Source organism: Cygnus olor, chromosome 3 (genome assembly GCF_009769625.2).
Source record: "Cygnus olor isolate bCygOlo1 chromosome 3, bCygOlo1.pri.v2, whole genome shotgun sequence".
In the NCBI taxonomy this organism is placed as follows: Eukaryota; Metazoa; Chordata; class Aves; order Anseriformes; family Anatidae; genus Cygnus; species Cygnus olor.
Window position 1 is genome coordinate 90165326 of NC_049171.1, and position 14978 is coordinate 90180303.

The window sequence follows — 14978 nt, forward strand, 5'->3', positions numbered from 1 at the left end:
TAACTACTTGTTGCAAGTCATTATTTTCTTTTGATCTTAAAAATTTGAAAAATTTTGGGTAAAGAAATAGTGAATTGATTTCTTCTGGCCATTACAACAAAATAAAAAACGGAAGAAGTTTTGCATCAGATTTGTAGCTTGATCTGAAACACTGAATACCCCATTAACACTGATATTTGTCATTCACGCCTTTGTCACATGATTTACTTGATCAAGTAAAGTTGCTATTCTTGCTTTTACCTTTACCCTTAAAAAATCAAAGCAAATACAGATGTGAAAAGAGCTTCATTGGTTGTTTACAGTTCATTAGATTACAAAACTGTTTGTTACATGGACAAAGAGCTCTCAGAGCAAACCTTTACTGGTACCAAACTAGCCTGCTGCCCAACAACCCACAGGACATGGCCTTTAACGTACAAACTCAACTTTATGTAATCAGAAGGAAGAAGTTTGCAGCTCCTTAACTTGTAAGTTACTCATAGTTGTTCTACCAGAGCCAACAGGGAGAGGCTACTCCAAGGTGTATTGGAGCAAAACTAACTTAGGCATAGAATCAGTAGACAGTGCAAAAAAACATTTTTTTTTTCCACTTGCTCACTCAAGTCATATCTTAGAATCACCAAAACACTCTGGTTGGGAGGGACTTTGGGAGGCTGTTGCCTCAAAGTTGGGTGAAAACTGAATCAGACTTGGTTGTCTAAACATGTCTTGAAAAGTCTGAGGATGGAAATCCTGCAAACCTCTGTGAGGACCCCTTTTAACACATATAACTATCCTCATAGCATCTTTTTCCTAATACTTTAATTTTAGTAGACTAATTAGAGAATCAAGAGCTTCATCTCCAGATTCTGTCTCTTTACCTACTAGTCACCTAAAGGAGTCTCTAAATAATAATGCAATTCCCTCTGAACTCGTTAGTGTTTTGGAAGAAATATTTATTGCAAGAAAACTTAGAGACTGCAAGCTGTCCTAACAACAGTGAAATCTTAAAGTCGGTGTCAATAAAACTCAGAACCGGATTGCTGTGATACAAGTTCATGACTCTCAATAAAAATATCACTTGATCCAAAGATGTCTTCTATTCTTTTTTGAGATCTGATAAACTGAAGCTGAGTAGGTCATGTGGAATAGAATATGTGTTCCTATTAAGGAACAAAAACAAAAACTAAAAAAAAAACAATCTCAGAATTTTCTCTGACAGTTCAGAACAACATTCTTGCAAAGATTTCCCGTAAAGATGCAGTGCTCTCTTCCTTGAGGACACACTGAAAGAGAAAACTCATGGCTGCCTCTAGATTTTAGCACTGCAGCTAGTAAAACCTGATAAAAAGAGTAACAGAAATACAAAGAAACAAACAAAACTAGAAAACAACCTAGAAACAGCTAAAGAGAAACCTACCGAAAGAAAGGTCTGGGTGGGCTTGAGGCTGAAGGGCCACGTTTAAGAAGAATTTTCTTATTATAATACACTTGTACAGTTTTGAAAATTCATTCCTACATAATAGTGGGAAAAACAAAGAAACAACAAACAAAAACCATAACATCTGACAACAAATGTCAAGTACTATGGCATGGGATCCACTGCCACTTGTCTAGCTGCTGCTTCAAAACCCTGTTTCTTTTTCTGGATTGTGATAATCTTCACAAAGAACTTAGTATGTACAAGATACAAAAGCTCTGCAAGAGCTCCTTGTATTAGGCATAGATGGCACTGAAACTAAGCCCGAAAAAAGCATGTGAGTCTGAGAGAGTAAGTCTGTTATGGTGTGTAACTTCACAGTTATCTGAAGCCAAATTCTATGCTGTTTTCCTGTGGGACACACCTGGAATAATTGCAATGACTTAGCTACACTACAGTAACAAGAAGCTACAAAGAACCTCTAATCTACTTAAAATATCCTGTGTAATGACTTATATATGTGTTCAAAATTCGTTGTCCATTAGCATTACAAGTATTTGCCTAAAAACTTATTTAGCAAATATTTCTAAAGACATTTAATATGTTGCAATAATTAAACAAAGCAAATTCAAGAAGATCCTTATCATCAGCAGAGTAAATCTTTCCTTTTTAAGAAAGAAAAGAGGCAATGTTTTCTGAATTTTCAGCCAGCTTTGCTATTTATATCTTTGTCCTAGTAATTGTGAAAAATGATCATTTTCAACAAGTACAATTTTACCAACTTTGTCAGAAACAGAAAACCAAAAATAAACCTTAATGCAAAGCATCTCTGATTGTTTTCCTTTGAAATAATAGAAAGACCTAAGAAATCCATCACTAAAAAGAGTGGCTTTGGAACCACTAGAGGACACCCTAGGAATAAAATCAGTGCCCACCATGCACAGGAGCAGTGAACTTTTACAATAAAAGCACTGCTGTTGGTTGAGATTTCAAGCACAAGTACTTGAAGAATACAACACACTTAAATATTATGCATAACAAAATTGTGAATTTCTAAGAGAAACCTTTCCTGTATTCAGAGACCACTGGAAACTGACTATACTTTCTTTTCCTATTTTTATCCCTAAAAATAGCATATTTTATGGGTTGAAAATACATGAACAGACCCACACAGTTATCTCTTGTCACAAAACAAAACAAAAACCCTTAAAATTCTGGACTTCAGACAAACTGAATATTTCTCCAAAGGTCTTTTTTTAGCCTATATATAAGATACCATTTTTCAGTGCCAGGAATGATGGCCTTAAAGCAGGCCATCTATTATTTTCCATGGATTGCATTGGACTTGTGTGGGAAAACACAGACTGCCACTTTTCTCAGCTTCTGTCATTTTGTGATTGAAAACACTTGTGCCTCCTCATTTCATGGCATTAGGACAGATCAAGACTCTGCTTCATATGAACAAAGTTAATGGCTTCTCAGTTACAAGATGTAAAGCAGTGAAAGAAACAGAGCTCATTTTATTTAAATATGGATTTATTTAAATAAGAGATTAACTCTGATGCAAACCAGCAGTTTGGAAGTGCTATGTGCTTTCCATTCACACAGATCACAGAAGATGAGTTCAAGACTGTTATTGATTATTAGTCTAGTCAACGTTATATATGTCTGCGGGATGCTTCAATGGTTACAGGGAGGATTTTCATACAGTTCCTAAGCATCCCCTATACACTTACCAGATATAAACCATGGTGGCACAACCTTTCTAATGACATGCACTATGCCTCATGTGGGACAAGTGGGAGCAGCAGTTCCTGATTCTAACAATCCTGGTTCTGATAATGCTGTTCTTTCACTTCTAATCAACGAAAGGCAAGGAGTATTTGAGACTCTAAACCAAATGCTAGTATGCATTTTTCTGCGATTGAAATGTATCTGTTATTTTTGACTCAGCTAGTTATTTTATTTTTCATGAAGAATAGTTTTTTTTTTTTTTTCCCCTCCCTAAGGAAGTTTCTTCAAAAATGATCTTGGGATAGGTCTTCCAATAACAGAAGAAATGTAAGTTCTTACTTCTAAAACAAAGTTACAAAACCTGGAAAACATTTTTTTTTAAATAAAATGTTGATAAAACTGGGCCTTGATGCTGAAATCCTTACTAAGGTTGCATTCCTTACAAAGACCCACATTTATCATCTTTACCCATGTTAGATATTGCATTTATTTTTTTCAAATAGCTCTACAGAGAACGATGGAGTTGTGCAGAAAGAGAGAGATTAATTTGGTCCCAACAAATTTGTCCAGACACCAAAAGGTGTTGCCCCTTCTGGATATTTTCAGGGGAATCCCAAAAGAACTAATAGGTTGCTAACAGTTTCAAAACTTTTATTAAAAGAAAAAAAAAAAAAAAAAGGAGGCTAATGGAGAAAGAGACCAATAGGAAAAACATTTGAAATGGAAAGCTGCAAAACTGCATTTCAATTAAGCCCAGAAAGTAATTGTGATTATTGCTAAAGAGGGGCATGATATGCTGAAGATGATGCATCATTTCACCTTGATTTAGGAAATGTTTCAGGCTGCACATTATGAAATTTCTGTGTATGAAACTCTGTCAAGATCTGTTTGAAGCTGACAGAACAGCTGTGGGACTTGCAGATTCAGTAAACATTTCTGTTGATATGGGAACATGAGCCAAGTGTACATTCATGGGTCCTTTCTAACTTCCAGAGTTAACACAACAGAGGCCTCCACTTGAGATGCAGTTGAATATACAAAACTGTATTAGTCTCAGTACAGTCGTTTCTGTTATGGAAAGTTACTGTACAAAACATGCCTTTGCCAGCATGCATCCCAATAGGACTGTGTTCCCAGTACGGTATGTCATAGGTTTTCCTGCGTAATCAGATGGTTCCAGTTTAGGATTCAGTCTCCCCCCACTGCTGGTGAATGATGTTACATTAGCCTAATTGTCTATTTGCAATCATATTCAATCAATGTAACACCAGAATAAGATAATGAAGAACCAGGTCCTTATTTTACTGAAATGCTAGTTTAAAGTATCTTCAGACAATGATATAATAAAAACACACAGTTGCATTCTAAACCATTGCAAACCCAGGGGAAGCTTTTCTTTCCAACCTTTTCTTCCACCTTTTCCAACCAGAGGCATCCTGGTAACTCACTGTTTTTGCTCTGTCAGTACTTCAGTGCTGTGCACATTATTTCATTTTAAATACTACCTAAAAATGCAGTTAAACATGCAGAAGGAAGTGAAAAGGCAGAGGAAAGAATCATACAAGCCCTTAAAGAAGGAAAATTCAGAAGTGAATGATATTGTGGAGGGAAAACTTGAGAGAAGACAGAAAAGGGGAGGAATGGAAGAATGGGGGAAAAATTTAGGCAGGAGGAATTAGGAAAAGTGAAAGAGGAGATCAATGAGAAGGTGGAAATGGAAGTAAAGAACAGCAGAAAGAATATGAAAAGAGAGAAAAAAAGGTGTCACAATTTTGGACTCAATCTTGCCAATTCTTACCCCTTCAGACCGTATGTTACTCTGAAAGTTCTTACTGAATAAAAGAAGGTATTTGCATAATGAGGTATTCTTGTCATTAATAAAGATGAAAGTGACACTGAGAGTGAATCCTTGCAATTTTATACAAAGTATTCAATTGTTTCTGGTTGTGTACTGAAAAACATGGAGTACTCTCTTGCCTCCAGTGAAACCTCCCATCTATTCGTGTCCTTTGTTAACTTCCAGCATATGGTGTTATAAAAAAGAGAGCACTAAGAACAATGGATAAGTAGTGGAGTTATCCTTCAATGAGAAATTCACATCTTAAGCATAGCCATCGGGGAAACAGATCTACACTGTTTAAAATCCAACTAAATAGCTTCTTAAAGCATTTTAACCATAAAATGCTTTAAGTTAAGGAAAAAAAAAAAGGCAGCTGGAAGATGTTAACTTGGCTTCTAATTGAAACAATGGTGTGTTTTATTTCATGTTGGGATTTCAACAGACTCTTAATTAGCCTTTTTACCAGGCAGTTTTCATTTAAAAATATCTTGATGACATTCTGGTCATCAAGAAAGATCTTGGGAGACTTGACACCTGTTACTCCTTGGAAGAATATTCATCCAAATATGCAGGCAGGCAAATAATACTCTCCCAACTCATAGAATAAATATTAAGTCAAAATATCCAGAGCATTTAAAAGAATGAATAACGAAGGGGAAACAAAAGTCTGGAAAATACTTTGTGTGGTCCAGACTTAGTGATGATAAGCAGATAGCAATGTTCAAAACAAAAGCCAAAAATGCATGTGTTGCCTGCTACGTTATGGAATACTAAGAGAATATTTACAATGTGAATGTATAGCTGATAAAGTCACTACTATGTCATTTCCTAAACACATGAAAAAATTATGCTTACCCGTTTTATGAAAACCAGCTTAGATAGTTATTCAAAACAGCATTTGCAACACAAATGTCTATATATTAAGAAATCAGTACATAAGACATACAAGATGTCATCATGCAGATTGAAACATGCAGAAAGTATATCACTTCTTACTTTTTTGGAAACACTGAATAAGGAATTCTAATAAACAGCATTGCTATGATTCATCTTGGTGTAACTTCTTAATGTGACATTATGAATAAATAATATTAAAAACAGTGAATTAAACAAAGAATTCCACGTGATAATAAATTTACCACTTTCAGGCTGAACTTCAGATACTGATCAAAATAATTTGAGTTTGACTTTTGGGCTTTATTGACATGGGTATCATTAGTTTTCAGTGCCGATTTTTACATAAAATTAAAAAACAAAAAACGTATAAAATACTCACATCAACAGAGCTTGACATGTACATGGTTAAACATGGTTAAATTAGAAAGAGAAAGGGGAAACTATTATTTTGCAGTAATTTGTTTTCCTGACTTTTGTGAGGAAAGCAAGCACCCAAATTTTCTCTCTCTAATTAAGAGACAAATATTATTTCCTGTGTTATGTATACCATTGAATTAAACCATAAAATGCATTCAGGTCTGAGTTAGATCCATCTTTTACATGAAGAAGGTCCATGACATCATTTTAGGGGGTTCTTTCATGGATCTAATTGAGGTGGGCTTAACTTGTTCTTGCCCCCAGCAGGTGTTTTTTTTTTTTTTTTTTTTTTTCTTTTCTGTTACATTTTAGCTGCAGTTTACTGTTCCAGAAGTGGAATTCTGATATGGACACTCCTAGGCTGTTTCAGTACAAAGTCAGTGGAGTCCACTTAAAGCACCTTAAACCAAATTTGGATGACTTTACACTTATGTGAACAACTTACGTAGACACTTACAGCTTCACAGCTGTGTCAACAGAAGCTGCAAGGAATAACTTTTCAATTTCTATAAGTAGATGTAAAAGAAATGACCTGTATATGCCTTCAGTCACTCTTGGAATGAGGGAAATTTAAAAAGATGTTAGATTGATGGCTAACTAGAGGCTCAGTTTTAGGACAAATCAATATCTGTTAGTGGGAATCCAAGAGTCATCACAAAGGATACACACACACACCCAAATAAATTTAAAAAATGCAGAGATATTAGACCTCTCTGTTCTTGTTTTGGTCACCCTGGTAAGATTGCTTTTACAGTTAGAAGAAAACAAAACAAAAAACACCAAACCAAAGCTTTTTCACCATTTTTTTTCTCACCACATATAAAAGAAGATGTCTTTTGAGCCAAATCTCTGGCAAAGTTCACAGACTCCATGTTCTTTAAGGTATTGGCTATTGTGGCAACATTGTGGCATAAACTGTTGTAAAAAGTACAACCTGCCCAACAAAAAGATTAAGCCAAAGGAGATAACTTGTGATCCCTGTTGCTTCCGAGTGTTTCAGTCTTACCTAGAACAGCTCTTTGAATATGCCTCTGGGTTAGCTCTCCTTTCAGATGGTCTGCAAAAGACAAAAATGCAAACAGAATTTTAAAATGTCAAAAATTAATGAAGTCATTGCTTATTTCCCACCATTTGAAATCCCACGTGCAGTTGGCCAGTTTAAGGGATTTCGCCTGATCTACAGGACAAGTGCTTTTCTGAGCTCTCCTTGCTGCAAGTAAGCAGCTAGGCACAATTTGGCTCTAGGTATCCTAAAATTTAATTCTGTCCAATACGAAAGACTGAAAATGAAGCTATTTACTGTCAAGCACTTTCACAGGATAATGAGCTCCTGCTGCTCCTGCTACAAAAGAAGTCCAAGTGAGGTTAGAAGACATACAGAATTCCAAGTATTTGTTTAAACAGACTTGTAGACGCTAGCAGTAGAAATGAGATATTAGGTCATGCAGTCCACCTCATTGCAAGTGAAAAATTGGTTCCCTACAATCTATTTTTTTTCATGTTTGTTCAACTCAGTTTTAAATATCCCATGTGCTAGAGCTTCTGCAAGTTCCACTGCTCAACAGAACTCACTGTACAGATATCACTGGTGTTTGATGGAAACTTGACTTAATTTCATTATCTCATTATTCCTAGCCAGGATCTCATGCCCTGTATAATTCACCTTTACCCTTTTATTAATTTCCTCCTTGATCTATGACACTGTTCCAGTTCACCAATTATTTCAAACCATAATTAGATTACCCATGGGAAGACATTATTCATTGATATTAATGTAAACAATAAAGGAAAAACATAACCCTTAATGTGCAGCTTCAGAGTGTATGTGTTCTGGGGGAGAATGGATTATGTCTTTTAAGATTTGAAATTAAAACAATTGCTAAGCAGAGACTTGTTCACAATCTTTACTAATCTATACATCTGGATACTAGGAATACAAAAAAAAGGAAAAAATATCCATGATGGATTCTTTTTTTTTTTTTCCAGTTTTATGACTACGTGCATCATATTAGCATGTATTCTGAACTAAAAACATCTTTACTTATTAGTGAAGACTTATAAAGTAAGCTAATCAGAGCAAATTAAGTCATTAAGTGCTGTCAAATGCTTAAACGGAGAATGGAAAAAAAAAGACTTAAATTCACAGGTCATGAGGATTAGACTGCTTTATAAGTACTAAAGAACTATGAATAATTAACCTTCTCTAAAGAATTAAGAGAATAATTCTTAGGTATTCAGCAGCATTGTGAACAGGTATTGTATGCAATACATTACAGTATAACAGCCAAGTATTTTGTTTTGTATGGTTTTAGAAAGAAAAAACAACCCCCCCCCCGAAAACAAACAAACAAACAAAACTACCTACTCATTGTCTATAAAAGAGATATTGCAGATTCCCATTTTGGTGCACAGTGAGCTTTATACTTTTCAATTAGTTCTAGTCTTTTCTATTAGTTCTTTAAACCAGTGAATTCTTCTCTATATAAAGTTATCTGTAATATTAACAAAAGCCTTCAGCTACTGAGAAACAGATTAACTGAAAGAACTAACCTCACATACCCCAGCTAACCAAATAAATCCTGTCTCAGCTCTAACACAACCAAAAAAAAAGGCATTCAGTTAAGTAAGTTCCTGATTTCTGTAACAAAACAAACAAAAAAAGAAAACTTGATTAATCATTTTTACAGATGAAGCTTATTTAAATGATCAACACTTATGTTATTTGTGCTTTGAAAGCTTTATAAAGCAACAAGACTGAAGTCAATACTCACTGAAAAGTAATTAAACATAACAATTTTTTACTCCCATTGCTTTTTGTTATTCTGGATATTTAGATCCTTGTATTGTACTGTATCAGACAGGGTGATGTTACTCACTCTATATTGAACCATGAGTCAGTTATGAAAATTCATAGCAATCTTGTGATTCATCTCAATGGATTGACCTTAACTTAGGTTTCTCAGAAAGCCAACTATACATGTAACTTCATGTAAGCAAACTGAAAATGAAGGTGACTTATACATGAAGTTCTCTATCTTGTCAATATGCAATTTCAATAGAGTTATTTCTCTTCCTTTAACCTTGCTAGAAACAGATCTGCAACAATCCAAATGTTTTGCATAAACTTCTGTCAAGCAGCAATGAGGTCAACTGAAAATAAGCAAGTAAAACGAGTCAATGAAAGTAAGACTGAACTACAAACTGATATATAACAGCCTTCAGTCAACACAAATACATGGAAACAGAAGAATATAGGAGCTGTTTCTTTTAAATGATTATAGCCAAGAGGCTTCACTTTCAATTACCAAGAATTTACCAGTACAGAGACAGCTGGGACAGAGAGCACAGAAGCTGCAGAAGCCCTACTTTATGGCAAACTATTTGTTAGCCAGCCAACAGTGTGAAACTGTCCCAAATGCTCCTCCCTCCTTTCCTTCTAGCCTTCATACACTTCTGCTCCATCCATGACATGGACCATAACATGTAAGACATCTTGTACTTCTTATATTTGGCGACTTCATGAAAAAAAAAGAGAAGTTGGAATCAGATCACCTATAATCATAGGGGAACCAAAGAAAACTTCTTTGGCTAGGAAAATTTCAGTCTTGCCATTCTTATAGCAAAAGAATTTTCTTTTTTCTTCTATAGAAATAGAAAGGTCACATTTGTCTGAATCACATAGTCCAAACTGCTTATTCAGGGAGCAGAAACTGAACTTCATTTCAAAGAAAAGTTCCTGAGGAGGAACTATAATCGTATTTCAGGAAAAGCAGCCCAAATAGGAATTCTGGTCAAAAGATATGATGTTATAATGAGGCACCTGACTATAATTCCATACCAAGACTTAGCGAGATATGACTTAATCTTTCAATTTGTTTTAATCCAATTTGAAATTTGACCATTTAGATTTCCTTTGGGGAAAAACAAAACAAAATAAAACAAATACCCACACCTCTTGTTTACATAGAAGCTCTTATTTATAACAAAAAGTTAACATTTTCTGTCTATGCTTTTGATTAGAATAATCTTGTTCTGTTTGTACTACAAATACTTGTGGAGGAGAATGAATGTTCCTGACCTGCTCTACTTTTCTCTCTCTGAGAACACCATCACCCCAATGCAAGGTTTGAAGTTCATAAGTGACAGAATTAGGGGATGATTCCAGTACTCTTGCCTTCCCATATAAACAAATGGAAGATTTCAATCTTTAGTACTGCCAGTTCTAAAACCTTCATAAACACAAATATTTACCCAAAGAATATGAAGAATCACATTCTCATTTAAAAACAAACAAACAAACAAAATCTTCTGATTCCAACAGTGTAAAGTTGTGGACAAGGTAGTGCTCAAATGTGGTCTGCAAAAATTGAATTTAAGACTTGGCGAACATCTCGCAACATATGGCTAATTATGTTTTCTGAAGTTTCACCAAACAAGAAGCTAAAAATAGGTCTGCAGCTGATATAAAATATTTTTTTCCAGTGGAGTCATTCTTCATTTGGAGATAACAGTCCCAATAAAATGTTGAATGCTGCAACTCCACATGTTTTGGCAAAAAGGTAGTTTGGGGGAATTTAAGAATTCACTCAGCATGCAGCCAGCTGTCATTAAGGCTGTGATAAATCTGTTGGTTTTGGCCTGTGTTTCTGGACATATGTACCATCCTGAGGTATAGAAAAGAGATGAACTGGTAACACAGAACTTCAGCTTCGTGACAGGAGACAAAAGGAGGGAAATGGAGAAGACAAAATGGAATAGGGCAGTCTAATTAGGAGTGATGTAAAGCAGAGGAAAGTATCCTATATGCTAACTAACTATCAGAATCACTAACTTGAATAATATGCTTCTCCTGTAACTTTTTGTCTTTGTATTCCTCCAGACTATTTCCAGGAGCTAGAATTATCTTCCAATTTATTTCGGACAATGAATGCTTTGACAATACTGAATACAATTCAAGCCAATACAAAATTATTATGTAGCAATTAAGAAAAATATTGATTTAAAAATGTACATTTTTTCAGCTTCACTTGAGTCCACATTACAGGTTTTAAAGCTTCTCTTATGTTTAATTAGACATTTCATATAATACTGTAAGTTTTCAAAGACTGCTAACTTAAAGGATAAAATATGGGACAAGCTAAGAGTACACATACTACCCTAATTTCCTCCCTTTGGGAATATTGGTATCTACTATTGTGGGTAGACCTTTTACTTGTTGCATGGTCTCTTCTGACTTAGTTTTTGACAGGCTGGAGCCTTAGTCAATAATCTATCATCTCCTGTTTTATTTCTTAAGCCTTTGATATTATTTTACAACATTTTCCAAGTCTGTTTAGCTTAACTTCCTGGAGATCCTGAAATCTTCACACCTTAGTGAGGTACTGTATCTTTTTATTTCTTCATCTTTAAATCTTTGTTGTCGTTACACAAAATGTCTAGCAGAACATCTTCCTATGCACTCAGGGAACCTCCCATTCCTGGAGCTTATCCACCCACCTAGGACTTTTGGGGCTCCTAATGATGCTCTGAGGCCCTAAGCATTAGATCTATGTTTAGTCTCTAACAGTCATAACAACTGTTTAATTCAATTGAGGTTATATTTTCAAGGCACAGTGCAGAACTATGTATATCTGAGTCACAGCTGACTAAGAAACACTAACACAACTTTCACCCATGACAAAGCCACGCTGAGAGAGGACTGTTTTGAGAGTTTCTGCATAATGTTCTAGTGTAATTAGACCAGTAGAGAGTGCATTTTTCTTTCGCTGTCTAGTGGTTGTCCTGGATAGCTTGCACAGACCCACAGATCTCTAAGTAGTTCAGACATTAGTAGGACAAAATAAGCCACAACATATAAACAAGTGTTGTACTGTCTCTTGGCCTGCAGAAGTAGGCAGGTTCACTGTTAGTAATGCAAGGTCCCTACATATGCAGTTAGACCTACTCTAGGATCTGCATCAATTGCATTTGATTAATAAAGTTGTATGCACCCACTTGAGGAGGACAAGGAATCTTGCTGAATGAGAACATATTGAAGCTGTATATTCAGCAAATTATCTATGAGGAAGGTTTTAGAGATGGAGAAGCAGGGTACTCGCATAACTTCCATAAGCCCTGTAGGGACATATTTCAACTGAACTTGAGGCCGGAGTTTTAACAGCTTACAAAGGATTTCTAAAATATCTTATCTCTACTCAGGCATTTAACTTGGAGACACTGAACTCAAATGGAGATACTTGAATGAAGTAATTTCTCAAACGAGGAAACTTCAAATGGAGATAGTTATTGGAAATCTTATCAGATGTATTAGATACTTTTGAAAACCTGGTGCTGAAATTTTATAAGAACACAACATATGATAGTATCTGTCAAGAAAAGTCATGGAACAACAACAAAAACATCTATTTATCTCAGCATCCCACAATAGTAACAGCAGGCAAGCTGTTCAGCCTTTTTCTGAGCCAGAGAAATATTTGGGGCAAATTCTGACTCTTCTTTATATCACTTGTCCTGCTCCAATGGAAAAAAAAAAAGGGTCAAATAGTTCTTTGAGGACAACTTGGGAAGACAAAATAGTCTGCACTAGCAACCTGACTCAACACTATTTCTGAGGCAAGTAATCTATTTTGGAATACAAGGTTGGCCAAATCTCCATGTACACTGACAAGCCTTAACTTTCAGAAAGTCTCTGTGGCATCAGGAAAGAAAAATCACTACTGAAGCACTCAGGGTCTTCTAACAATAGCCAACATATTTTTCAAGGTAAGATGAGGCTCATCAGCATTAAAAATATATTAATGACAGTACTTGAGCAACATATCATAAAGTATAACCCGCGGCAGCAGATTTCTGCCTTTTGTTCACAGAAGAAACATCTGCAGCAGTCTAAGATTTAACTGGCTTTCCTTTCTCCTTCCGCCTCCCTTTCTCCCCTCCCAAGGTTTGCTGTCAAAGGTTTCTGACCCCAAAATAGAGGAGGTAGAAGCAAGAATGTGCCTGTGTTCTGGCTATTCCAGCACAGTTTGGCAACTCCGCAGAAGCATGTCTTCATTGGCAATTTAAGCTGTGACATTATCAAGTTAACTGGAACACGTGAAATACTACTAAACAGTCTTTTGCAGGCTGTGCTAGTCACAAAGGAGTAGAAACAGTAAATGCCAGCAAAGAGATTTAGCAGACCACTAAGAGCAAGGTAAATGATGGTATTCAGTAGAACTCATCAGTCAGAGAACCCCAGAAAGACAACAGGTTCAGAATTGGAAGTACAACTTCCACCAAATCCATGGTGTCAAAACACAGTCTACACTCAGCACATAAACAAACACATTTGGAAATGTACAATTCTCCTAACGTACTCTCATTCTTTGAAATTTATTTATCACAGATTCAAACGCGTACATTTTATTATGGTGTAGGCTACTGCACGTTTTGAGATTATTATTTAAAATGTCTGACTGGGACATGGTCCCTTCCTTGCAGTACTCAGCATAGACTGTAACAGTTTATATCAACACATTTAATACCTTCAAGCATAAAATAACCTACAAACAGAAAGCTTCTTATGAGATAGCCCTCTCTGCCACACGTTGCTGTAGGATAACACTGCACTTGACTTCACTGATTGTTTCTTGAGCTGCTCAAGATATAGTACTCTAAATTTTGCTCCAACTTCATTTCTAACCTCCAGACTAACTCCCCTGCCTCCCCATTTCCTACATGTTCTTGTTAGTTCTGGCCAGATTACATCATAATTATTTTTCTTACTAAAATGGGTGCTTACACTTTCTGATTGATGGGCATTTCTGTAACTGTTCATTGTTTGGTCTGCATTTCCATAATGACCTTTATTCCACATTTTTTTTTCTCCTTTTTTCTGGCAGCCTTTTGTACCTCCTGGTTGGTACACAAAAATGCTTTGATAGGCCTACACAGCAAACCTGTACAGAAACTGTATTTTTCTCATCATAGCATTTGGGACCTCTCTCTTCCTTTTAGTACAGATTGTCATAGGCTCTGTAGGCCTGGCCTACATGCCAGCCAGACCCAGTACAATTGTTGAGGCGTACTCCAAGTCCCTTTCATCTAAACAGGGAGAATGCTAGAATGTACCACAGACCCATTTACCCAAAGGCATAGGAAGCAATATGGAAAGTGCACATAAATTCATAACAGTATGCATATACAATACTGGGATATCTAGGCTAACCAACAGAAAACAGTAAGTGCTCTGGAATGCAGTTCAACATCTCCTTGAAACCGGAATTCAGAACTTGGATGCCTTCTGAGTTTAGAAACAAATGCTCAGAACTGTATACTATCATCCCAAAGTTGGCTGTCACTACTCTTTTTTTTTTTTTTTTTTTTTAAGTTGAATTCAATGCTGCCAAGCATTTTTAGCCAAGCATGGGTGTTTATCAAAAAGTACTCTCCAGGAGACTTCAGCAGCAGAACATGTAATTTCTGGATTCTCTATGGATAGGAGATAGGCACCTGGACAGTCAGCTCAGTCAGTATAGCAGTACTTCTGTATGCACTAGCAAAGGCAGTTTGTTGTATTTCAGGAATAAAAGTGGACTAGAATCTTTAGTTTCTCGATAGCTCTCCTGAATCCAGGTGTCTGAATTTCCTTTAAGCTATACCTTGAATGTCAGAGGCTTCTTTACGTGTTGTCCAAAGTTAAGAAATATTCTG

At 35.9% G+C, this 14978-nt stretch overlaps 1 protein-coding gene across 3 annotated transcripts in view; it reads right to left on the bottom strand.

Moving 5' to 3' along the window:
* The window catches only part of KIF6 (kinesin family member 6), a 172224-nt gene that overhangs the window by 24477 nt on the left and 132769 nt on the right, over positions 1 to 14978 (bottom strand). For all 3 annotated transcript variants that reach the window (XM_040552993.1, XM_040552994.1, XM_040552992.1), the window contains one exon: positions 7294 to 7344. In XM_040552993.1, coding sequence (XP_040408927.1) covers positions 7294 to 7344 — 51 coding nt within the window. The remainder of the gene's footprint in view (positions 1 to 7293; positions 7345 to 14978) is intronic.